This window comes from Saccharomyces cerevisiae, chromosome IV (genome assembly GCF_000146045.2).
Source record: "Saccharomyces cerevisiae S288C chromosome IV, complete sequence".
NCBI lineage: Eukaryota > Fungi > Ascomycota > Saccharomycetes > Saccharomycetales > Saccharomycetaceae > Saccharomyces > Saccharomyces cerevisiae.
The window spans coordinates 238751-264510 of NC_001136.10; the positions used below are offsets into that span (position 1 = coordinate 238751).

The 25760-nt window shown below is 37.4% G+C and overlaps 14 protein-coding genes across 14 annotated transcripts, besides 2 other annotated features; 8 read left to right on the forward strand and 6 right to left on the reverse strand.

Annotated features, from left to right (window-relative positions):
- Positions 1-268: 268 nt before the first annotated feature.
- On the reverse strand, positions 269-856 carry HNT1 (adenosine 5'-monophosphoramidase; the record flags this gene model as incomplete). Its single annotated transcript, NM_001180184.1, has 2 exons — positions 269-648; positions 760-856. The coding sequence occupies 2 exons, from the start codon at positions 854-856 to the stop codon at positions 269-271; spliced, it is 477 nt and encodes a 158-aa protein (NP_010158.1).
- Positions 857-1508: 652 nt separating this feature from the next.
- YDL124W (aldo-keto reductase superfamily protein) lies at positions 1509-2447 on the forward strand (the record flags this gene model as incomplete). Its single annotated transcript, NM_001180183.1, has 1 exon — positions 1509-2447. The coding sequence occupies one exon, from the start codon at positions 1509-1511 to the stop codon at positions 2445-2447; it is 939 nt and encodes a 312-aa protein (NP_010159.1).
- A 220-nt stretch (positions 2448-2667) lies between these two features.
- SNA4 (Sna4p) lies at positions 2668-3090 on the forward strand (the record flags this gene model as incomplete). The annotated part of the gene is made up of 1 exon (NM_001180182.1): positions 2668-3090. One exon carries the CDS (start codon positions 2668-2670, stop codon positions 3088-3090), a length of 423 nt encoding a protein of 140 aa, NP_010160.1.
- A 711-nt stretch (positions 3091-3801) lies between these two features.
- Positions 3802-6231, forward strand: UBP1 (ubiquitin-specific protease UBP1; the record flags this gene model as incomplete). The annotated part of the gene is made up of 1 exon (NM_001180181.1): positions 3802-6231. One exon carries the CDS (start codon positions 3802-3804, stop codon positions 6229-6231), a length of 2430 nt encoding a protein of 809 aa, NP_010161.1.
- Positions 6232-6382: 151 nt separating this feature from the next.
- EXP1 (Exp1p) lies at positions 6383-6832 on the reverse strand (the record flags this gene model as incomplete). The annotated part of the gene is made up of 1 exon (NM_001180180.1): positions 6383-6832. One exon carries the CDS (start codon positions 6830-6832, stop codon positions 6383-6385), a length of 450 nt encoding a protein of 149 aa, NP_010162.1.
- Positions 6833-7172: 340 nt separating this feature from the next.
- On the forward strand, positions 7173-7697 carry YFH1 (ferroxidase; the record flags this gene model as incomplete). Its single annotated transcript, NM_001180179.1, has 1 exon — positions 7173-7697. One exon carries the CDS (start codon positions 7173-7175, stop codon positions 7695-7697), a length of 525 nt encoding a protein of 174 aa, NP_010163.1.
- A 241-nt stretch (positions 7698-7938) lies between these two features.
- Positions 7939-8862, reverse strand: HEM25 (Hem25p; the record flags this gene model as incomplete). Its single annotated transcript, NM_001180178.1, has 1 exon — positions 7939-8862. The coding sequence occupies one exon, from the start codon at positions 8860-8862 to the stop codon at positions 7939-7941; it is 924 nt and encodes a 307-aa protein (NP_010164.1).
- Positions 8863-9830: 968 nt separating this feature from the next.
- On the forward strand, positions 9831-12488 carry CYK3 (Cyk3p; the record flags this gene model as incomplete). The annotated part of the gene is made up of 1 exon (NM_001180176.1): positions 9831-12488. The coding sequence occupies one exon, from the start codon at positions 9831-9833 to the stop codon at positions 12486-12488; it is 2658 nt and encodes an 885-aa protein (NP_010166.1).
- A 327-nt stretch (positions 12489-12815) lies between these two features.
- Positions 12816-14996, forward strand: NUP84 (Nup84p; the record flags this gene model as incomplete). The annotated part of the gene is made up of 1 exon (NM_001180175.1): positions 12816-14996. The coding sequence occupies one exon, from the start codon at positions 12816-12818 to the stop codon at positions 14994-14996; it is 2181 nt and encodes a 726-aa protein (NP_010167.1).
- Positions 14997-15040: 44 nt separating this feature from the next.
- Positions 15041-15289: an origin of replication (ARS410; Autonomously Replicating Sequence).
- On the reverse strand, positions 15245-16376 carry IWR1 (Iwr1p; the record flags this gene model as incomplete). Its single annotated transcript, NM_001180174.1, has 2 exons — positions 15245-16224; positions 16295-16376. The coding sequence occupies 2 exons, from the start codon at positions 16374-16376 to the stop codon at positions 15245-15247; spliced, it is 1062 nt and encodes a 353-aa protein (NP_010168.4).
- Positions 16377-16853: 477 nt separating this feature from the next.
- On the forward strand, positions 16854-17780 carry YDL114W (short-chain dehydrogenase/reductase; the record flags this gene model as incomplete). Its single annotated transcript, NM_001180173.1, has 1 exon — positions 16854-17780. One exon carries the CDS (start codon positions 16854-16856, stop codon positions 17778-17780), a length of 927 nt encoding a protein of 308 aa, NP_010169.1.
- Positions 17780-17883: an origin of replication (ARS411; Putative replication origin; identified in multiple array studies, not yet confirmed by plasmid-based assay).
- Positions 17883-19805, reverse strand: ATG20 (Atg20p; the record flags this gene model as incomplete). Its single annotated transcript, NM_001180172.1, has 1 exon — positions 17883-19805. One exon carries the CDS (start codon positions 19803-19805, stop codon positions 17883-17885), a length of 1923 nt encoding a protein of 640 aa, NP_010170.1.
- A 359-nt stretch (positions 19806-20164) lies between these two features.
- Positions 20165-24475, forward strand: TRM3 (tRNA (guanosine(18)-2'-O)-methyltransferase; the record flags this gene model as incomplete). Its single annotated transcript, NM_001180171.1, has 1 exon — positions 20165-24475. One exon carries the CDS (start codon positions 20165-20167, stop codon positions 24473-24475), a length of 4311 nt encoding a protein of 1436 aa, NP_010171.1.
- Positions 24476-24562: 87 nt separating this feature from the next.
- On the reverse strand, positions 24563-25360 carry RRP42 (exosome non-catalytic core subunit RRP42; the record flags this gene model as incomplete). The annotated part of the gene is made up of 1 exon (NM_001180170.1): positions 24563-25360. One exon carries the CDS (start codon positions 25358-25360, stop codon positions 24563-24565), a length of 798 nt encoding a protein of 265 aa, NP_010172.1.
- Positions 25361-25760: the final 400 nt, after the last annotated feature.

Here is a 25760-nt window from a genome sequence, read left to right on the forward strand (position 1 = left end):
ATCAACTGCGGATCTCTTAAATACACGGCCCTGATATATGTCCTTTTTTGCCACCGAATTCACATTCGAGGGGTTGCCGGGTAGTGCGCAAAAGGCGGTAGGTTAAAAAGGAAGGAGTTAGAGCTGTTCATAAGGTATCGATAGCAACGATGGCTAGTAACATGATTGTTAGCATTATAGAGTGGATATGAATGGAAGCAAACACACCCATATGTATAAACTTAAATATGAAAAGAAAACGCTAAAAGAAATCATAGCATGCATTACTCTAATCGGAGCCTTCTAGTTTGGCAAGCAATTCCTTGTGTAGCTTGCCCAACTTATCGAAGTCCGTTTCTTGGGCTGGCCACCCTACAATCAAACCACTTTTCTCATCTCTCTTAGGAATCAAATGGAAGTGGACGTGGTCGACTTCTTGATGCGCAATTTTACCATTATTCTGCAACACATTATAAGTGTCCAACTTCATTGCCTTGGCCAGTCTCTTGGCAATCGGCATAGCATCGGTAAGGAATTCGTCCGGGATGTCATGCAACTTCGCACCATGGTACTTAGGAATGATTAAAGCATGACCTTCAGCAGTAGGTTGGATGTCCAAGAAAGCATACGAGTACTTTGTTTCAATCAATTTGAAGGATGGAATTTCGCCTGTTGCATAGCGGATCGATTGTTAGTATTCTGCTTTATGTATATGTACTACATAGAGACTATCGCCATCATTGGTGTGAGTGTAAGCTCTTTATTAGTAATGTGACATACTTTTAATAATCTTGCAAAAAATACAGGCAGCATCAAGCGTAGCAGGAGCAGACATTTTTGTTGTTGTTAGGTACGGTGCCGATATCAATGGCTCCATCAATGTTTCTTAAAAGTCTGGAAGGCGTGCTGATTGTCCTTTTACTTCATAATGTTCTCCGCTTTCCAGTCGAACACACATCACATTACACGATCGTACAGCAATGCTTCAGTAGGGCGGTAACTTCTTCAGAAGAGAACGGACCCGCCATTATTTCTGCAAGGAATATTCTGTAACGATTCGCACCATATCTTAAAGCTTCTCAAGCTTACTGTTTTATGTGACCTCCTTTTGTACTTTTCAAGTTCTGTAGACAAGTGTCAATTCAACCTTTGAGGCTACGTGGCCAACAAGGTCTTGCGCGATTTACCGGTGTTTCCTTTGCGCCCCCTGCTCATGCCATCAAAACGGCACGCTGTTTTGTAGAAGCCTCCATGCGTCTCCTATTTGGGTCCTTGCAAAATAGTCTAACGAAAGCGCGGAGAATTAACCGGAAAAAGGAAGTTGCCACACTCCCCTTACTAATCCACACCTAGGATCTCCTTTACTCGTATTTTGAATATCTACGAAAACACTCACATACGCTCATCCCATATATATATATATATATATACGGATATATTGATAGTCGGATACTACGTGGATATGGATACACATGTAAACGGTTGTGTTACCCTAAAGAAACGGAGGTCAGTTAACAACACTTTTACAGATGTCATTTCACCAACAGTTCTTTACCTTGAATAATGGAAATAAAATCCCCGCAATCGCCATCATTGGGACAGGTACTAGATGGTATAAAAACGAAGAAACGGATGCTACCTTTTCGAACAGTTTGGTCGAACAGATTGTTTATGCTCTGAAGTTACCTGGCATTATTCACATTGATGCTGCTGAGATCTACAGAACATATCCAGAAGTTGGGAAGGCACTTAGCCTCACCGAAAAACCAAGAAATGCAATATTCTTGACAGACAAGTACTCACCTCAAATCAAGATGTCAGATTCCCCAGCGGATGGACTAGATTTAGCTTTGAAGAAGATGGGCACTGACTATGTCGATCTATACCTTTTGCATAGCCCATTTGTTTCCAAAGAGGTCAACGGGTTAAGTTTGGAGGAAGCCTGGAAGGACATGGAGCAATTGTACAAATCAGGTAAAGCTAAAAATATCGGTGTTTCCAACTTTGCTGTGGAAGACTTGCAAAGAATTCTGAAAGTTGCGGAAGTCAAGCCCCAAGTTAATCAAATTGAGTTCAGTCCCTTCTTGCAGAATCAAACACCAGGGATCTACAAATTTTGCCAAGAACATGATATATTGGTAGAAGCATACTCGCCACTAGGTCCCTTACAAAAGAAAACAGCACAAGATGACTCTCAACCGTTTTTCGAATACGTGAAAGAGTTATCCGAGAAATATATCAAATCTGAAGCCCAAATTATCCTACGTTGGGTGACCAAACGTGGCGTGTTGCCTGTAACCACCTCTTCCAAACCTCAAAGAATTTCTGACGCGCAAAATTTATTCTCTTTCGACTTGACGGCTGAGGAAGTCGATAAGATAACGGAGTTGGGCTTGGAACATGAACCGCTAAGATTGTATTGGAATAAATTGTACGGTAAATACAACTACGCTGCTCAAAAAGTATAAATACCGGATAATTTATGTACGAGTCATATTTGTTTTGTATAACTTTATTAATCGACTTTTTTTGTCAGGTTTATCACCCCGTTACCCATCCCGCCACTTTTCAGCATCGAGGAAGAAAAAAGGGCTGTACATTATATAAAAGGCCATCAAAAAATACCGGAAGAGGGCATCTCCCCAATAAAGGTGCCACACTGAGCAGAGACAGATAGGGACGCGCATCATGTGTTGCTACTGTGTTTGTTGTACCGTTTCTGACTTTATACTGTATATTGTTGCGTTTTTTTTCCCCCCAGCTGCAGTCCTTCTTCGATCTGGGCCTTGTTCATCTGATTTCCTCCTGAATGTATTGCTAACGCTACTGGGATTTTTGCCCGGTATGTTACACGCATTCTACTACATCACAATTACAAGTCCTTTAAGGAACGCTGAATACGTCTATTATTACCAGCAAGGCTGGGTGGATAGCGAAAGAAACGTTCCTTCGAATCGTCCTCAAAACTCGCAGACCCCCCAAAACCGCCCACAACAAGGAAGCTCCGCTAGAAACGTATACCCGAGCGTTGAAACTCCTCTGTTACAAGGCGCAGCTCCCCATGACAACAAACAGTCTCTGGTTGAGTCTCCTCCTCCTTATGTGCCATGATGAAGCTACAGCAAGGAAAATGAAAATTCCAGCAAGCAAGCAAGCGAAGACCGTTCTTCTCTTTCCTATGATCTTCCTTAGCAAAGAGGTTTGCCAGTCAAAGTAAAAGAGCTGCCATTAAGAAATGTATTTCATTTTGACAGCTTCTTCGATCAATACCGCCAGCTCCCTCGAGCCTATAACTATTTTGCGGATCTGTAAGCCGTAATGTTTTTCCCATAAACGTCACTGAATGTCCATATATCATACTACCAGTAAGCGCCTGTTGGAAACCTTCCTACCTTCATACGTGTATTCTGCTATATCCCTTCTTTTCCTCTTTACGTACAGAATGACATCTATGTAGGCAAGTTTCTTTTTCCATCATTGGAAAACGAAAATACATTTTTCACTAGCACCACAAAATTTTCAAGATGGCCAGGCTAGTTAAATCTATTATACAATAATTATTGGTTATATATTTAAAAAACAGAAACATTTTTTGCTTTAAAAGCACGCCATAGTATTGCTTTTAATATTGTGATCTGCGTCCTTTTTTTTCTCAGGAAAAAAAAATTTTATACACATTCAAAGAATAGAAGCGATTGTCAAAATTCGCTTCTCCTTTCTTTTCCATTATAACGTCTGATCATTTTACGTCTTCAGTGCCCTCCCTTGTTCGAAACTAGATACTTTCGAACACTTCTCCCCTTTTAATCTACAAAATTTTGTATGGATTTGTTTATTGAAAGCAAGATAAACAGTTTATTACAATTTTTATTTGGTTCCCGACAGGATTTTTTGAGAAATTTTAAAACTTGGAGTAACAACAATAACAATCTATCGATTTATTTATTAATTTTTGGCATAGTAGTATTTTTTTATAAAAAACCAGACCATCTAAACTACATTGTTGAGAGCGTTAGTGAAATGACAACAAACTTCAGAAATAATAATAGCCTTAGCCGTTGGTTGCCCAGAAGTAAGTTTACCCACTTAGACGAAGAGATCTTGAAAAGAGGTGGTTTCATTGCTGGTTTAGTTAATGATGGTAACACTTGTTTTATGAACTCTGTTTTGCAATCATTGGCATCATCCAGAGAATTAATGGAGTTCTTGGACAATAATGTCATAAGGACCTATGAGGAGATAGAACAAAATGAACACAATGAAGAAGGAAACGGGCAAGAATCTGCTCAAGATGAAGCCACTCATAAGAAAAACACTCGTAAGGGTGGCAAAGTTTATGGTAAGCATAAGAAGAAATTGAATAGGAAGTCAAGTTCGAAAGAAGACGAAGAAAAGAGCCAGGAGCCAGATATCACTTTCAGTGTCGCCTTAAGGGATCTACTTTCTGCCTTAAATGCGAAGTATTATCGGGATAAACCCTATTTCAAAACCAATAGTTTATTGAAAGCAATGTCCAAATCTCCAAGAAAAAATATTCTTCTTGGCTACGACCAAGAGGACGCGCAAGAATTCTTCCAGAACATACTAGCCGAGTTGGAAAGTAACGTTAAATCATTGAATACTGAAAAACTAGATACCACTCCAGTTGCGAAATCAGAATTACCCGATGATGCTTTAGTAGGTCAACTTAACCTTGGTGAAGTTGGCACTGTTTACATTCCAACTGAACAGATTGATCCTAACTCTATACTACATGACAAGTCCATTCAAAATTTCACACCTTTCAAACTAATGACTCCTTTAGATGGTATCACGGCAGAAAGAATTGGTTGTTTACAGTGTGGTGAGAACGGTGGCATAAGATATTCCGTATTTTCGGGATTAAGCTTAAATTTACCGAACGAGAATATTGGTTCCACTTTAAAATTATCTCAGTTATTAAGCGACTGGAGTAAACCTGAAATCATCGAAGGCGTAGAATGTAACCGTTGTGCCCTCACAGCAGCGCACTCTCATTTATTTGGTCAGTTGAAAGAATTTGAAAAAAAACCTGAGGGTTCGATCCCAGAAAAGTTAATTAACGCTGTAAAAGATAGGGTCCATCAAATCGAAGAAGTTCTTGCCAAACCAGTTATTGACGATGAAGATTATAAGAAGTTGCATACAGCAAATATGGTACGTAAATGCTCTAAATCTAAGCAGATTTTAATATCAAGACCTCCACCATTATTATCCATTCATATCAACAGATCCGTATTTGATCCAAGAACGTACATGATTAGAAAAAATAACTCGAAAGTATTGTTTAAGTCAAGGTTGAATCTTGCCCCATGGTGTTGTGATATTAATGAAATCAATTTGGATGCTCGTTTGCCAATGTCAAAAAAGGAAAAAGCTGCGCAACAAGATTCAAGTGAAGATGAAAACATTGGCGGTGAATACTATACGAAATTACATGAACGCTTCGAGCAGGAATTTGAAGACAGCGAGGAAGAAAAAGAATACGATGACGCAGAGGGGAACTATGCGTCTCATTACAATCATACCAAGGATATCAGTAACTATGATCCCCTAAACGGTGAAGTCGATGGCGTGACATCCGATGATGAAGATGAGTACATTGAAGAAACCGATGCTTTAGGGAATACAATCAAAAAAAGGATCATAGAACATTCTGATGTTGAAAACGAGAATGTAAAAGATAATGAAGAACTGCAAGAAATCGACAATGTGAGCCTTGACGAACCAAAGATCAATGTTGAAGATCAACTAGAAACATCATCTGATGAGGAAGATGTTATACCAGCTCCACCTATCAATTATGCTAGGTCATTTTCCACAGTTCCAGCCACTCCATTGACATATTCATTGCGCTCTGTCATTGTTCACTACGGTACCCATAATTATGGTCATTACATTGCATTTAGAAAATACAGGGGTTGTTGGTGGAGAATATCTGATGAGACTGTGTACGTTGTGGACGAAGCTGAAGTCCTTTCAACACCCGGTGTATTTATGTTATTTTACGAATATGACTTTGATGAAGAAACTGGGAAGATGAAGGATGATTTGGAAGCTATTCAGAGTAATAATGAAGAAGATGATGAAAAAGAGCAGGAGCAAAAAGGAGTCCAGGAGCCAAAGGAAAGCCAAGAGCAAGGAGAAGGTGAAGAGCAAGAGGAAGGTCAAGAGCAGATGAAGTTCGAGAGAACAGAAGACCATAGAGATATTTCTGGTAAAGATGTAAACTAAGTTATAAATACGATATCCGTAATTGTGTAAATAACAATAACTATAATTAAATTGAATAATTAAAAGTCTACGTTATTCGTTAAATCAATTGTTTAGCTAGTTACGAATGTCTAAAGTTTTTGTAGGACAATTGCAAAAATCACTTCCATTATTATACAAATCCTTCGTAAGCTTCATTTTTCTTACCATTGTACTTCTTCAACTTTTTCTCTTCTTCTCTCCGTTCATCTAGTTCATCTTCGTTAATTAGGTCATCAATATCGAAATCGAAATCATTTGGATCTTTGTTGTACTGTCCAATTACACGTCTTTTAAGGCCTGTCTTTGAGTCTATTTCAAATTTTCTGGAAGCGGAAGAGGCACTTGCACTGTCATGGCCAAGGCTTTCCTCCGTGTCCTTCAGATCAAACTTTAATACATTGGTATGATCAAGTTTTTTTTTCAAATATTCCCTCTTACCAAGCTTACCAGTCGCTGACTGTGCTGTTGCAGACGATTTCGGTTTTGTTAGTTTGAATGTACCGATGCCAGAAAACAATGGCAACAATGCAATGAAAGCAATCACAATAATGAGAAGTAAAAAATAACCGTATAGATTCATGCTCCGGACTTATTGACTTAGGCACCGAGAACTTTAAGGGAATTCGTCCTTTTCTTTTACTAAACGTAGATCATGGGTGCTTGATTTAGAGATACAACTCATCGCACTTGACAAATTTCAAAAAACCGTATTCAGTGATCATATTTGAAAAGTCACGTTTCTTACAATGTCCACATAGCCCTATAGGATATGAGGGATTAGTAACCGTAAATGATCTCTTTGAATCGCATTTTTAATTGAAAGCAACCTCGCTTGAAGACACTTACAAATCGTTACGTACTACTGAATACCAGAAAGATAGTATTTCAAAAAAAACTAAGCGAGAAGATAGAGTGTAGCAATGATTAAGCGGTCTCTCGCAAGTTTAGTTCGAGTCAGCTCTGTAATGGGCAGAAGATATATGATAGCAGCGGCAGGAGGAGAACGTGCCAGATTTTGTCCAGCTGTAACAAATAAAAAGAATCATACTGTAAATACTTTTCAGAAGAGATTTGTAGAATCCTCGACAGATGGTCAAGTTGTGCCTCAAGAAGTGTTAAACTTACCGCTTGAAAAATACCATGAAGAGGCAGATGACTACCTAGACCATTTACTAGATAGCTTAGAAGAACTGAGTGAGGCTCATCCGGATTGTATACCTGATGTAGAGCTAAGCCATGGCGTAATGACATTGGAAATTCCAGCTTTTGGAACGTATGTAATAAACAAACAGCCTCCAAATAAGCAAATTTGGTTGGCATCACCATTGTCCGGGCCTAACAGATTTGACCTTCTCAATGGGGAGTGGGTTTCGTTAAGAAATGGCACAAAGCTAACAGATATACTTACTGAAGAAGTTGAGAAGGCCATTTCTAAAAGCCAATAAGTGCACTTATCCATCGACTCTCTTATATTTATTTAAACACTTGTAACGCATCCAATCTATTTCATAGTTAGAGTCTCTCTTCCTTGTTATTGATATGATTTTTCTTTTGTACCGTGTGTGTATGTATGTATGTATGAACGTACTACTAAGCTTCAACGTCACTCTATAAAGAAACTAAAAAGACACGTATTTATACCTTTTTTGAAGAATGCGAGATTGCAATGAAATATGTGTCTATTTTTTACATGAATCTTTTGACCAACTCCTCATATATACCCCACGCAATACCTGCACTGAAGGCCTTTCTTGCCAGCCTCATGCTTAACCCGCTAAATAACTTCAGCACATTTTCATTTTTAACTATAGATGTAAATGTATTGAAGGAGTTGGTAAATTTTGATGGTTCCAATTGCATTCTCGTTTTTATGGTGTCGAACGGTGCCGTTACTGTGGTGGCTAAACTGGCGGATAGTACGGCGCTTGTTGTATTTACTGTTGTAGAGGTATAAGTAGTAAATCCTCCCTCAGGATTGTAATGTATAAACCTAGAAGGTAATACCATGGGCAGTAATTGTTTCGATTTTTCATATAGCAGCACATACAAACCTGCATAGGGAGCGTCTCTTAAACAAGTAGCTCCAAACCCTCTGAAAAATCCAAAAAGTCCTTCCTTAGTATATATATGGGTAATTGCCTCCTTTAAACTGGAGTAATTGTACAGAGTAGACTCATAACGGACTTTAATGACGGTGATAGGCATGGTTATATAACCTACCAAACCTCTTGCAAATGCACCTGTTAGTAAATTTTCATACATCGTTAATCGTGGTAAGCTACTGCTCTTGTTATATACAATGTTTGAATCGTTTGTTAATGAAGGCACAGCATTCCTCCTCTTTGCCAAAGATGAGCGCATAAGGTTCAAACATGATAAATATAAGGCGCTGCCTATTGATGTTCGTAATGCTGAAGGTAATGTACCTCTCCATAGCTGTAGAGGGCTGTCTATCTCTTTCAAATTTTTCCATAATGTAGCTTTCTTGTCTTGCTGGATTCTCGTCTTCAAAAGGTCTAAAGGTTGCAACGCAACAGCAGATGTTAGCCCACCGAAAAAGCCCCCGATCAAATGCGATGAATTTCTTGGCTTAGTTGCTTGCTCAGTCATGTATGCTGCTTCACAAATTGTGTACCTTCTAGTTGTTCCCGCTGTGCTATTTGCTTTTCTTTTGGTATAAGCTTATCCTTTTACTTCAATCACCCCCTCGTGAGAATTTAATGTGGAAGCAATATACTACTACACCGTTGACTTGGAGATTTTCAAGCTCAATTTTGCGTTCACTCAAATCTAAGTCATTTGAAACAAACACAACTTCTAAATATAGCAAGAGAAATAGGTCAATAACGCAGACACATATTTAACATTTAAGATACTGATAGATATTCAAAAGGAAACAGTCACCACAAGCGTTGGAGATTCAGCAAAACCCAAAAAGCAAGAAATTACAAAATCATTGTCTCGCTGATGAAACACCATCCTTTAGTGTTTGTATCCATTCAGCGTACCCTCTTGTTCTTGAGACTGGTGAATTTCGTAACTAGTTGAATATTGCAGGGTTTTCTTTTTCTAAATATGTATTAATGGTGGTGCCTGTCAGGGCGCGATAGAAGTGAAAAATTCTCGAATGGCTGGTTTGGTGGCCATTGAGCTGATCTGAAAAGGATGGTGAGATCAAGCTTGATATCTTGCATGCTTGGACCAACTATTTAAAATAAGTATTGAAAAAGGAGAATTTAGTTTCATTTACTCTCTACAATTGGATATTATACAGTTAAAACAAGAGAAAAGGCCAAAATTAACGGGACTCTGTTTGCATAACATATCTATAATATCAGTTTGATCTACTGCTGTTAAACTAATTTTTCTTTCTTCTGATTTCACTTCGTCCTTAATATTTTAACACATTAACTGTTTGCTATAAGCATACATTGCTTTTACCACTTTTTTTAATAATATCTTTTTATCCGTATTAATTACCGCATATAATTTTAGTTCGAAACATTAAAGGTCAGTCCCGAAGTTATAATTATAACATTTAATTCCTGAATTTACCGTATTACATTTAAATTTGCATAATGGCCACTAACTTAACATCTTTGAAGCCACCATTTAAGGTGAAGGCCAGGTATGGTTGGTCGGGCCAAACTAAAGGCGACTTAGGCTTTCTGGAGGGAGATATTATGGAAGTCACAAGGATTGCCGGTTCTTGGTTCTACGGCAAGTTATTGAGAAACAAAAAATGTTCTGGGTATTTTCCTCATAACTTCGTCATACTATTAGAGGAGAGATTAAATTCGAGCACTGAAAATGGTAGGCAACCTTCAAAAATAGTAGAAAGTTTTGAAAAATCAAATAAAGTTGTTATTCCACCAGTACCATCAAGGTATTCTGACGAGAGGCCAAGGCCTAAAAAGAAGCTATCTTCATCAATGCCCAATTCACCCAAGAAGCCGGTAGATTCTTTGACAAAGGCTAGAAAGGCAAAATCAAAAGAAATGGTAAATGAAAAAAATATCTATAATACCCAATCCTCTCGACATCATAATAACTCAGCTCCAAATTTACCTTTGGCTAGCCATAGTAAGCCTCAAGTACGAAATTTCGAGGAGTCCATGAACAATCCGTTACCACCTCTACCGCCACTACCAGATTTGGACAATATGAGAAAGACAGATAAAAGGGCACCAAAGAAATCATATTCTGCAAACGATTTACATATGGCACGTTCTTCAAGAGAATATAACTATTACAAAGACAACCAGAAATTCTATGATGGGTTTATCCCAGAAAAGAGATATTCTTTAGAAGAGGACTCTATTTCATCAGGCCTGTTTTCAAACTCTCAGTACTTAAATGATTCTGCTTGTAGTAGTGAGAACAGTTTTGCCTTAATGAGTGATTTTAGTGCCACGAGCGCGGGAAGTTTCGCCAGACATAAATATGCACAATCGTTTTCCGATTCATTGCAAAGATCACAGAATGCAAATGGCTGCTCTACAAAGATAAATGATTCACAGGAGTTTGGTGATTCCAATGCTAGTTCGAGAAATGGAAAAATGGGTGATATCCTTAGGAAAATAATTATTCCAAAGAGGAATACAAATATTTACTCCAGTTCAGTATCCTCACCAAAGTCACCAAAAGCATATCCTAAACTACCAGATATTCAGAATTTAAACTTGTCTGCAACACCCGATGAAGCTCGCGATTGGATTGCGGTAAAATGTCACTTGAACAGAGCAAGGACTCTTACCAAATATGACAAACATCCGAGGTATATGAGAGCTCTCGAAGAAAATCGCGACTTGATCTTACATCCTCAAGATTCGATTTATAACGGGCTAAATACCAATGAAGTCAAAGGTAATACAAAGCCCGGTTTGGTCGATGTGGAACTGGCCGAATTAAACATAGAATACATTGATAAGATGACTTGGAAACGGTGTATTAGAGACGGAACTATGACATTAGACAGTTGGGCTCAAACAACTTTTTCAGCAAGATACTCAACTGTTCTGGAAAAGTTAAGAGGCATATACATTTTTTGCACAGAGATGTTTGCTCTGACTGATGATAATGGAACGTCAGATTTTTCTGCGGAACCCCAAAATTTAGAGAAAATACTATACAGAAAGCATTGTACGCCATATGAATTGACATGGCTTTTCAAGAAATTAGCAAACTCATTGGGAATCACTTGTGAAATTGTTATAGGTTTCCTGAAAACACCGAGTGCTATAAATTGGGAGTTTAAGTATAACCACTGCTGGTTGAGAATACTGGTTAACAAAGAATGGAGATTTATTGACGTTATTTTAGGAAATGTAACCAACCCAATTCATGAATTTGTAAATAACAGAAAGATCAAGAAAGCAGAAAATAGCTACTTTTTGATGGCACCATTAGAAATGATATACACACATATACCGCCTAGGGAATTTGAGCAGCATATTGTTCCTAGTATCGATCAATTATCTGCATTGTATCTGCCATTAGTTTTTCCATCTTTTTTCAAAAATGAGTTAAAGTTATACAAATTTAGTACTGCACTATCATTTTTGGAAGATTCTGAGATCTACGAATGCTCCTTAGAAATTCCCAATGACGTTGAAGTCTTTGCATCCGTGGTTATTCCAACGGATAATGAAGAAGCTTCATCTGCGTACAGGAATATGGAACTCGCACTGACCCAAATCAAAAAGCAGAAAGCCGAGTCTGGTAGAAGAATTGCTCTAATCAAAGCAGTCCTACCACCCAATGTGAACAAAGGTTCACTGTACATACATTCAGGTGTAAGAGGTACGCAAACGAGTATTGCCAATATCCATCCACTGTCCATGATGGTCCCATTAACACATAAGGGAAGTAACATGAAATACGAATTTGTGATCAAGATACCCTCAGAAAGCATTCAGAAGATTGAGCTATACATTGTCGAGCCACAGAGTAGATATCTATTTGTTGGTAATGAGTACTCATTCGAAGTTATTCAAAGTCCCTCCGATGGTATTGTATACAGCAGTGATGAAGGGCCGAACCAAAATAGGAAACAACCAATGGCAATAAAATCACCCTCAGGAAGAGTTCATGAGCTAGTCAAGAGCGATCCCCACTTTCCTTATGGTACCTGGAAAGGAAGCATTAAAATCAAAGAGCCCGGCGTCTGGAGCGCTTTAGTGATCGCTGACTCTGGTATTGGGTGGTCCGTTTTTGCTGAATGGTTGTGCGTATAAACGTTTTTCACAAATTTTTTTACAGCGCTATAATCTGTATCATTCAACATACATTCTACTCAGGAAGGTGAATTTCATAACTCATATATGGCTATATAGTACTTATTATTTAATGATTTATCCATTGCATTCATAAAAGCTATGCTGGTCCAACTTTTTCGTATTTAGTGATGTTTTCGGTGAAGAAAATATGAAAAATTAGACCAAATGCTCAAATACATACGACATTTGAATTGTTTAGGCAAGTCCGAAAACGAGGTATATCAGCTAATTCAACCTGAAAACCAATTGAGTGCTACTTCGAAGTAAAATACATAGCCATTTCAAATGGAATTATCCCCTACTTATCAAACAGAACGCTTCACAAAGTTCTCAGACACTTTAAAGGAATTCAAAATTGAACAAAATAATGAGCAAAACCCCATTGACCCGTTTAACATCATAAGAGAGTTTCGCTCAGCCGCGGGGCAGCTTGCGTTAGATTTGGCTAATTCTGGAGATGAAAGTAACGTCATATCTTCTAAGGATTGGGAACTGGAAGCTAGATTTTGGCATTTAGTAGAACTGTTACTGGTTTTCAGGAACGCTGATCTTGATCTAGATGAAATGGAACTTCATCCTTATAACTCGAGGGGTTTATTTGAAAAGAAATTAATGCAAGACAACAAACAACTTTATCAAATATGGATAGTGATGGTTTGGCTCAAAGAAAATACATATGTGATGGAAAGACCCAAAAATGTACCAACTTCAAAATGGTTAAATAGTATTACTTCTGGAGGATTGAAAAGCTGTGACTTGGATTTTCCTTTACGAGAAAACACTAATGTCCTCGATGTTAAAGATAAAGAAGAAGATCATATTTTCTTCAAATACATTTACGAACTAATTTTGGCCGGTGCGATTGATGAAGCATTAGAAGAAGCTAAACTTTCCGACAATATTTCAATTTGTATGATCCTGTGTGGGATACAAGAGTACTTAAACCCTGTCATTGATACGCAAATTGCAAACGAATTCAATACCCAGCAAGGTATCAAGAAGCACTCTTTGTGGAGAAGAACAGTTTACAGCCTTTCGCAGCAGGCCGGTTTGGACCCTTATGAAAGGGCGATATACAGCTATTTGAGTGGCGCTATTCCCAACCAAGAAGTTCTGCAATATTCGGATTGGGAGTCTGATCTGCACATACACTTAAATCAAATTTTACAAACTGAAATTGAAAATTATCTTTTGGAAAACAATCAAGTAGGTACTGATGAACTGATTTTACCATTACCTTCACACGCGCTAACTGTACAAGAGGTGCTTAATAGAGTGGCTTCAAGGCATCCCTCAGAAAGTGAACATCCAATCAGAGTTTTAATGGCATCTGTCATACTAGATTCTTTGCCATCAGTTATTCATTCATCCGTGGAAATGTTGCTTGATGTCGTCAAGGGAACCGAAGCTAGTAACGATATTATAGATAAGCCTTATCTTCTGAGGATAGTTACACATTTAGCCATTTGCCTTGATATAATTAATCCAGGTTCTGTTGAAGAGGTTGATAAGTCCAAGCTCATTACTACGTATATCAGTCTTCTGAAATTGCAAGGCCTTTATGAAAATATTCCAATATATGCTACTTTCCTGAATGAGTCAGACTGCTTAGAGGCATGCTCTTTCATATTGTCTTCTTTAGAGGACCCCCAAGTAAGGAAAAAGCAAATTGAGACAATAAACTTTCTAAGATTACCTGCCTCAAATATTTTGAGAAGAACCACACAGCGTGTTTTCGATGAAACCGAACAAGAATATTCACCATCTAACGAAATTTCCATATCTTTCGATGTAAACAACATTGATATGCACTTAATATATGGCGTGGAATGGCTTATTGAAGGGAAGCTTTATGTGGACGCTGTCCACTCTATCATTGCCTTATCGAGGAGATTTTTGTTAAATGGCCGCGTAAAGGCTCTCGAACAATTTATGGAGAGAAATAATATTGGAGAAATATGCAAGAATTATGAATTAGAGAAAATAGCCGATAACATATCAAAGGATGAAAATGAAGATCAGTTTTTGGAAGAAATAACTCAATATGAGCATTTGATAAAGGGCATAAGAGAATATGAAGAATGGCAAAAATCCGTTAGCTTGTTAAGCTCTGAATCGAACATTCCTACTTTAATAGAGAAATTGCAAGGTTTTTCAAAGGATACATTTGAATTGATCAAGACATTTTTAGTAGATTTAACTTCCTCTAATTTCGCGGATTCGGCAGATTATGAAATCCTGTATGAGATTAGAGCCCTATATACTCCATTTCTACTGATGGAATTGCATAAAAAGTTAGTGGAAGCCGCAAAGTTGTTAAAGATCCCAAAATTTATTTCGGAAGCCCTGGCATTTACCTCATTGGTCGCTAATGAGAACGACAAGATTTATTTATTATTCCAATCTAGTGGAAAGTTAAAAGAGTATCTGGATCTCGTTGCTCGCACAGCAACCCTTTCGAACTGATCAATTAATGTATTGCAGAATAAGTTTATATTTTAAGTAAACAGCAATAATTTTATGCATTTCTTCTATCTATTTCAGAAGTAATTGACGTGATTTTTTATAGTTTTGCTTTGAATCTTTGTGTTTCCACACCGGAGAAAAAAAAGTTCATGAAGTGAAAAAGCGGTTAAACATGAATTTTCTACTATCTAAAGATAAAATTACAGATGCAGTTACTTACATACATTGAACAGTTTCTGACGGCAAATTTAGCTTCTATTAATTTTTTTCTGTAGCTGATGAAAAATTCTGTCCCTATGATGCGCCAATGGGTCATCAACATCCGTCGGAAAAAATTCATTTCTAGGGTATTCAATATCATCTCCTTCATCAGAATCATCTTCGTTATCACTTATCTCTATTTCACCTTCTTGGCCATCCAAGTCAATGAAATTCGAGGAATTTATGGATTTCAAGACATCACTTTTTCCTCCAAGCCTGTTAAAAAGATCCCCGTACTCTTCCTCCACATCGTGGTACCCATTAGATCCCTGAATTTTATCGTCATTCCAAGAGGAAAACCTGCTCTTATTAACCCCTATAACAATCTCTTCACCCAATGCAGCTATATCCTCTCCTTCGCTACCAAATAGAATAGATCTATCATCATCTTCATCCTCCGGATAATCATTTTGGTAATAGTTTTCGTCATTAGAATCCTCATCGTCTGAACGGGCTTCATTGGGATCACTTTCTTCATCAAGAGCCAAATCTATATGCTCAATAATTTTCACAAACCCTATATTTTTCTCGTTGTTATATCTAGCAACCTCATCGTCATGAATTTTCTCCAAATGGTAGATGTCAAAAACGTAATCTAAACTGGGTAGTGATGCAATTTTTGCAGAATCCCCAGTAAAATATTTCCTACTTGGTTTTTTTCTTTCTGTCTTTTCTACACCTTTATTCAACTTTAAATAGTCATTCACCATTTGATTGATCTCTGGCGGTAACCCATCGTCATCTACAGTACTTCCTTCTGCTGCAAGCCGCTGTTGTGATTTTTCATCATCTGAGTCTCTACGACTTTTTTTTCTTTGTTCCAATACAAAATGTCGATGATCTTCATGAGCCAGTTTTAAGAGTGGCGTAGAAGACTCTTGCTCGGATTGATAGCTTTCAGAGCTCACAGTCTTTGATAATTTAAATATGAACTTCTGCTTCTTCACTCTTTTCCCCTCATCAATTACTGAATTGTCCCAGATGAACTTAGTTAGTCAAACGCATTTTTGTTATATCGGTAGAATAACAACACATACATAATGCCTGCACAGAATCCTCATCCCTTCTTCTCTTTACTCTGATAAACTCAGGTGCCGTTGTGGTACTAATAGTGCTCATTCCCGAAATCTTGTATGCCTACCTCAACAAAAGCTATACCTCAGAGAGCAGTTTTATATACCATCTCTTGTTCTCATCAATAACTTGTCTTGAGCATTACACAATTTAAATCCCCTGTGCCGACACAAACAAGAGATAACCCGGAATCAATATTATCTGATTGGGCTCCTAAATATCGCATCTGTGGACTTGAATCCACATGCTGCGAACTTATTTGAAGCAACAATTACTTCTGTTGGAAGCGTGGTAGTGCCAAATCAGACTTGCTCTTTAGTTTTCTTATGTTAACGCTTTACTGCCTTTTTCTTCTATATTTTTGAACGTCAATATGTAGCGGGCGTCAGCAGAGGAACAGAATTTGTGACACTTCTTGAATGAACATTTCTCATATCTGAAACCGCATCATCAAAAGGACACCTCAATAGAGATTCAGTGACATATTTAACATAGTTTTATGGGTAAGAAATATTATTAATTATGGTACGCAAGAATAAAATAAATAGAGCGAGTGGAACTACAAAACACCTCAAGGATTTTCCATCAGTCATCCTAAGTCTGCCCAGCTACAACCCTTCCATCCTTTCTAAAAATGCAACTGCACTAATAACCGGTGGTTCTAGTGGACTCGGATTTGAACTTGCAAAGGAACTTTCCAGAAGAATTAATAAAGTTATTGTGGCAGATATTCAATCATTTCCTACTTTTGCTCAGGTAGAATATAATAACATTTTCTACTATCAATGCGACATAACAAGTCTAGATGAAATTAAAAATTTGAAAAAAGCTATTGAAAGAGATCATGGCAACATTAATATAATTATAAATAATGCTGGTGTTGCTCACATCAAAAAGTTAGAACATATGACAAACAAGGAGGTAGAACAATTGATCGACATAAACTTAATAGGTGCTTACCGAATCATCAGTACATTTGCAGAAGATATGATAGACAATAGGGAAGGCTTTATAATTAACATTGCTTCAGTCCTCGGAGAACTGACTCCTGCAAGGCTGACATCGTATGGTGCATCAAAAGGAGCAATGATTGGTTTTCACAAGTGTATGAGCAGGCATTTCAGAAGTTTGTCCACGGAATGTAATAAAACTGGAATAAAAACACTACTGGTGTGCCCGGGAAAAATCAAAACTAATATGTTTATTGATGTCCCTACACCATCTAAGTTATTGGCTCCTGACATCATACCTTCCCAACTGGCACTAGCGATAATCTCTGCGATGGAGCATAATCATCTGCAAACACTAAATGCCCCATATTATGTGAACCTAGTTCCCTTTTTCAAAACTTTGAGTTGGCCATATAGGCATCTCTTAAAACATTTCAGTGGAATGGACCATGTAACGTCAACCAGCCCGCGAGCAATAAATCCGAAGAGAAGTGCATAATATTTTAGTCTATTTAATACATTTGACGTTATTTGATCTTCACGTTGTTTATATATATATATATCAAGTATGCTATAACGCTAAAAAAAAATGCTCATAATACTATGCAAAATCTTGATGTCTTTTGACTTCTTTCCAAATTTCTAAATTTTGACGGGCATAATTTCTCATATATCTGGAATAATGCTTTAAAATTTCTGATAAATCTACTTCCCTTTCTTTAGAAAATTTAGGTAGCTGGTCATTTTTGATGACTTTTGAAATGACCTCCAAATCATTCTCAGTAACTTCCAATGATTCAGACAGTTGTTCAATTTCTTTCTTCAAATTGATACTTGCGGTATGCGGATCTGTTTCTTGATACTTCACAGAATCTTTTACCATTGATGCCAATTTGTTAAATCCATTGAATAGTTTGCCACCATATGATTTCCCACCGCTACCTGTATTATTATTAGGGCGTTCCAGATTAATAGTATGACTTTTAGACATTTCGTTGTCAATTATTTTGTCAACATCCTTATATTCATTGTTTTGCGCTTCCAGCTTCTCCAACTGTGCTCTTTTGGAATTCAGAGACTTTTTAATCATTTCATTTTGCAGGTATTTCAATTTTCTGTATTTGATCAATTCTCTTGCAGAAGTTGCCATATGAACAGATTCATTTAAAGGCTCATTTATATTGTAGTATAGTCTTCCAACTAATTTTTCTAAAGAAATCGAGGACCCCGAAAAGGCATTGCTTAAGTAAGAAAGCTGTTCGGCCAATTCCCCAACTTGAGCCTGTTCATGGGCAAACTGTGCAAATACCTCACCGATTTCATTGTAATCCGATTTCAAATCGTGATAAGTCTTCGTGGTTCGTCTATTATACTTATAAATCCCGTTATCTAACAAGTTCTCATATTGCTTGTAATCCTGTTCAATATTAGTAAACGACTTACTTCTTTCCTTATCCATTTTTTTGTCGTTGGACTCCTTATTCAACAATAACTGTGACGAGGAGCCCGGTATTGGTAACATGGCATGAATTCTAGTGGTGTTAGTGGGATCTAGTGGATTACACTGGAGGATGCTCTTCGGTAAAGATGAAAAAGTGGACGAACTGTTAACAAATTCATGCCAATTATGGTTATTAGGATCCAAAAAATCGGTAATTATAGATGTTTTTGTGATTTCTTCGTTCGTCAAAAGTTTGTTCAAGAACTCAGTGAGCATTCTTATCCTATGCCGTATTAACTTTTCATCACTATTATTGACCGACGCATGTATCACAGACAATGATAGATCTACTGAACCAGAACCTTCTGAGGGCAGCAAATACTTTGAACTCGAACCAGTTATTGACTTACCATAATTCTTTATTGACTGCTTTTCTGGAATCGGCGGTATCAACGTCATAGGAAACAATCTTATCAAGATACTTCTCAAACTCTCGAAATCGCTGTAACGTCTCTGAACGGTAGAATTTTCAAACTGAATAACATAGGCGATGTAGGCTCTTCCTTGACCTTCGGAAACTCTTTTCGCTTCAAGTATGTGTATCCTAGCGGACTTCTTTCTATTACTTACAGAAGGTTCTTCTGACGCAGAGGTCTCTCCGTTCATGGAGTTAATACTTCCACTAAGACTTGTTCTACATGTTTCTGCATTCGATTCTTGGTTTAAAGGCAATAATCCCTCAGAGTCATCCTCGTAATCTTCATTCGGGTTCTTTAGGTTATGGCTTCTCATACCGGGTATTTCTAATAAAGCTGATTTTGTGAATCCTGTTGGCCCCTCCTCCATGAATGGGTTGTCTTTTTCTAACAGGGCTGTGTGTACTAACTCAGTTTCTACTTTGTTATTGTCCCCCTTTCCAACCTTACCCTTTTTTGGGCTCTTTTTTGGCGATCCAACTCCATTCTTAGAAATTTCTGCCTCTGCCACATACTCAGTTGTCCCATGAGGTGGTTCAGCCTTTCCTGTATTCCGAGTTTCCGAATTCAATTTAGCATTTTCTTGGACATCATTTAAGTCTGACATTGTGTGCTGTAGAAGACAACTTTTCTAGATGGTATGTTCAATTGCACCACCAGTATTCGAGCTAGTCATCTCTTCATTTTGGAGATGACTTGCTGTAAATCGATAAATATTGGCTTACTCAATAGCCATATCTTAAAGGGGGCACAATGGGTGAGTTGTCGGGTAAGGGAATGTAGATCACGTGAATGAAAATTCAAGTGTTTTTCGAAAAGTTTCACCATGGCGATGAGCAAGATTGAAACAGCACTATTGTAACTATATAATTGCTAGTAAGCAAATAAGCCAAGCCTTATTAAAATCCGGTGAAAAGAATTGTTTAACGAACGTTACAAACTCTATACCTTTTTTTTACCAGCAAAATGGTTGGAGGTGCTCTCATCTGCAAATATTTACCACGCGAAGAGCAACTAAAGCTTATATCAGACTTGATTCAGAATGACAGCTTAGAAGAGGTGCTGGAGTTGATTGAAACTTCGCCACTGGATATAACGACGGACAGCAACATTGAAACACCAATCTTTGAAAAAATTACTGAGCAGGTCATTGCGTATGCTAGTATAGACGGTGAAGCCAGGGAAATGTTTCGCTCTTCGAGGGCTGAAATGAACAAGGCGCTAAGAACTTCTGCACAATTACTATGTTGTTTACCCAGTGTATGGCATAAATTTCAGGTGTGGATGAGCTACCGGTTAAATGACATCATTAGCGAAAACTATAAACATCTCTTCAATGACAACTTTGGAAAAAAGATTGTACAACCATTTTTCGATTCTTTTGCTGAGGAACAAAACGCTAATATCAAGCATGAAAATCTGCACTTAGATATCCTTAGCCTGCTTCACTACTTAGAAGTTGTATATTTATTTGACGAATGTAAGAATGGTATATCGTCCAAATGCCTAGATTTTATCATTGTTCCATTGTTAGGCTGTAATTCGGAAGAGATTGCTGATTCCTGCTCCAAGTTAATGAGATGGCATATCAAATATTTATCGAAATGCTGCAATACCGATAGTAACTTTGATAAGCTCATTTGGACATTTATCAAACAATTGTACGCTGAAGGCTCCCAACAAGCTTGGAAGCAAAAGAACAGTTTATCTTTTCTCCTAAGATTCCTTTTAGCAGCAGAGTTGTCTCCTGAACTTATTACTTATATAAAGACCGATGCTTATTGGAGGCACATTCAAACAGAGCTGGATAATGATGTGCACGAACACAGAAAATTGGCACTCTCAATTCTTAAATTAACAATTCAAAAACTGTCATCTCATGGTATAACATTGCAAACAACATTTTATAAATGCAATGATCTAGCAAATATCGAGATGCTGGGTAGCTGGAAGAAATTCACCACCTTATATGAAATGATTGCTCTGGACACATCATTGAATCAAATACAAGCGGCCAAACAAGATATAATAAAAATTTTTGATAACGAGCATTTACACCATAGTTGGGGCCTTATCTTGCTTTCTACGGGATTGAAATCATCAATGGAGAGTGTCAGAAAATACATGATGACGTTAATGTTCTCGATTACAAATATGTCAGCATTCTCTTCAAACTTGCCATTATTGACAAAAACTCTTCTTCCAGCTGCAATGTCCGCTCATTATTTTGATGTAAAAGGTGTCAGTTGTCCCCATGGTGAAAAACTTTCATTATTTGTCAATAACTTACTTTCCCAAACAACAGAAGGCATATCAGATATATTATTTGAAATTTTGAAATTATTGGTGGAAAAAGGGACCTCTTTTGACCCTTCTAGGATATACTTGTCCTACGGTATCTTAGTTTTCTTCCAGAATAACAAACAGAAAACAATCAACTCTGACCATTTGAGTCTGATCAGGAAATTGTACGATTTTGCAGCCGAAGAAGAGGTTCTCGAAACTACAATCCAAACAATTTACTTGAAGTTCTTACTGTACATTGATCCATCTGTCTCCGCATCTGAATTATTGTTTACATTAGTTTCACACATTAAGTTAAAGGGAGGGACATACAAATATGTTGAGCCTCTTTTTGAAGATTATAGGGATCTTGCCGTTTCTCACTTTGACGATTTGCAAGCGAAAGAAAACTTGACGACAAACATCGGAAAGGATACTATTTTTGACCTCTTAGCATCTATCATCTTCGATTTCAAGGATATTGATATTACTCCCGATTTTTTAATTGAAGTTGCGAAGTCGAAGCAAGATATACCCGTTTACACTTCAAAGGCAGTTACTTTTCTAACTCAGCTACTTTCAGGCGAACCTTCGAACGGTTATACCTATGAAAATGCAACCGCTTTGTTGTCTTACCCAAATTTTACAATATCTACATGGAAATCCATCAATGTGAATAATTTATTTAAGTCGGTAATGGAAAAATTTTCGCTTGATAAATTCAAGTTCTTTGCTGAAATTTACCAGAAGACTTATGAATGTAGGTTCGATACAATCGAGCTAAATTTTAATGACCTTCTGAGCCTATATGAAATGGTTAAAAAGTCTGCCAATCAGTGTTCAAGAGAGAGCTTTAAAGTGAAGGACAGCGCTTATTCTTCTTACTTTGAACTTTTAAATACCTTCCTGAAAACATACGCCTTAAATCGTGACTCTTCTGAAGGAAATGATGATGAGCTTCACATACTACTACGCTTAGTTGACGAGAATATTAACAAAGATAATGGGAATTATCTGGGGAACCTGGCAGTCTGTAAATTATTGTACTTTATCATAGATTCCTACATCCATTGCTCCACATCTGTTTCTGATGATGATATTTTCATAGTGAAATTCATTTTTGAGAAATTTTCGTTTATATGGGAATGTATTAATAGTGAAAGATTAGTTTTGAAGGAAAGGGATCTGCATTTGATGCTAATTAAGGGATTATTTCATCCTGTGATCCTGTACTTTGGATCAAATCAGTATATCGATACTTTGACCTCGAAGTTGGAGGAACATGCACAAACGATTATATCATTGAGTTATTCCAGAAGAAGCCTACTCCCTCTTCTCGGATCACAACTCAGAGTATTTATGAAGTTTTATGGGAAATTGTTAAGAGAAGATGTCAACTATTGGTGGTTGATTAACATTATAGTAGGTGTTTTCAAACAGCCGCAAATGGATGTCAACCTTTACAAGCTCAAACCTGTTATTTCCAGCCTATTTGACCACAAACTGAACAATTATTACATAAAAGGCGATGAACTTTATGAAAAGGTGTACGGACCCGACGAAATATTGGCTAGAGTATCTATTATTGATTCTATTTTATATGCAAATGATCAGTTGAAAATTCGATTAATCGAAAAAGTTACTGAAAAAACAAACGCACTTTATGCTATAAAGAGAACCGACGGTGCCGAAGCGTTACAGAGGTTGTTGCAGTGGCAATTGTTATTATTATCACTACTAACCACCAATGAAAAAAAATTAAGCGAAACTAGCATGATCAGAATTCTAAAGAGTATCGAGGATGAAAGTTCACCACTAGTAAGAGTATATAAAGAATGGTTCATTTCCTCAAAGGTTGTTGATTATTATAAAACTGGCAATCCAAAATTTGCTGAGGATTATCTCTTCTCATTGCTGGAGGATCATAGCAAACCGGTGTTTGTAGTTAGCGCAGAAAAAATATGCTTTATGGTGTTGAAAGATTTAAGAAACGACGAAAAGAAATATGGATTTACACAGTTACTAGACAGATTCATTTGCACGTTAGTTCCTAACGCAGCTTCAAACAAACCTCTGGTAAGGCATTTTTCTAATTCTCTAATAATTTCATTATGGCCTACATTCAAAGCCTACCTATCGGATCACACACTGAGAAACATCATTGAGAACTTATATTCCAATGCCAAAAAGACTCAAATATTTGGTCAATATCGTGCCGGGGATGCCAACATATGGGATCTGAAGGGTGATAGGAAATTAACGAACATGTTTGGTGGTGTGCTCAAAAAAGTTACCGACCATGATTGCCCGTACATTTCTGAGTCTGTTTTCGAAAAATATTTGCAGGAGAAAGATATTGTTCCTATAGGTACCGATGAAAGGTCCTTATGGCTTGATAAAAGAGACACCAATACGGAATCTGTTAACAACGCGAACATCTCCTGTGACACTTCTCCACTGCAAACAAAAAGTGGAGCTTGGGAAACCGTTCTGGATCTGGACAATAAAAAATCGAATGATGTCGTTACACGTTCTGAATTGATTGTGGTATCTTCATTAGTTGATAAGCCGCCAAACCTGGGAGGTATTTGTAGGTTATGTGATGTTTTAGGTGTGGGACTGCTTACTGTACAAGACATCAAAGTCAAAAACCATCCTCAATTTAAAAATGTTGCTGTGACTGCTGATAGATGGATGCCCATGGAGGAAGTTGCCCTAGATGAGATTGCAAGTTTCATGAAAGAGAAAAAGAAGGAAGGGTACACATTAATTGGGCTAGAGCAAACGGATAAATCAGTGAAGCTAGACAACAATTTCCAATTCCCTAAAAAATCATTGATCTTGCTAGGAACCGAAGCATTCGGTATTCCGGGGACTTTGTTAAGCGAATTGGATTTATGTTTAGAGATTCAACAATTTGGTGTGATCAGATCAATGAATATTCAAACGGCAACCGCAGTTATCGTTCATTCCTATACAGTTCAACACATGTAAGAATCAGGTTTCATTCCCACTTTTGTTAACCATGAAGTTTTTAGTATGTAAACTAATTTGTCTTTTTATCTAATTGTGACTATATTTTTATAAATTCTCCAGTGATCGTACTACGTCGGGGGCGTATTTCTCCACCATTGCAAGACCTTGCTTCAACAAATGAGGTTTAAAGCTTTTAACGTTTGAATCATTCAATGCTACTGATCTGATAGGTGATGTAATCTTACCATTAGACCAGGAAATGATTAGGCCATTATTGGCCACTTCGCTTTCGTTGGCTGCAGGGTCCAATAGCATATTGTTGCCTACAACGGCCAATATAAACACTAAAGGCGGATTAATGTCAAGCTTAACCATGTCGTAATCATGAAACGTAGGAAGTTCTTCCACCTCTAAGTCGTCAAAAGCTGAAATAAGTTTCGGTAGGTATGTGGAGTTCAACGCTGAATAAATAGCAAAGGATATTAAAGAAACTGGGTGTGAATGTGATGAAATGACCAGAACATCGACAAATATTTTGAAGCTGTACTTTTTTGTCAATTGCAACTTTGAGGAATCTACTCCGCTACCAGACTTCAAAACCTTGTTCAGTAAAGAAGTGATTGTCTCTACTACCAGCGCGTCATCTCTTTGGCCTGCGATATCTACATCGACCTGAAGTAGTTCATTCTCCACATGATGATCCACAACTTTGGACTTAATGCTCACGATACATTCACTTCCATCACTAGCTATAATTCTGGACGATCCATTGGAACTTGGTAGGAAGTCAGTAAATATTTCTATAGGTCTGAATTGATGAGGTAGTCTTCCATCGGGCCTAATTGAAGGCGTGCTTGCTAGTGAATCGTATAGGTACGACTTTTCGGCGACCGAAAGAGACATAAATGATTATTTCAACAGAATCTCAAACTGTCGTTGTGCTAGTCAAAAAGAATGCCTTTTGCCGTCTACAGACTATTAGTATCATTGTACTCCTTCACCATATAAGCTCTACGTTTCTTTTTTCTGAATATTAGAAAAAAATTTCGCCAACTAGGGTTCAAAATAATAGACTAGGGCACGGAAGAAAAGCACACCCTAGGGCTTTCGGAGATAAATTATTAATAGCGAGTTTTTTTTGTATTTACTTATTTTATTATTTCTTTAAGATATCTAGTAGTAAGGATAGAACGGGTAGATAGAATAGACAAATGGAGTTATTGAAATATTTATACGAAGAGATAGAACAGAGAGACAAAGAGTATGACGTGAAAATGATGCGCAGTAAAACTAAATCCCGTCT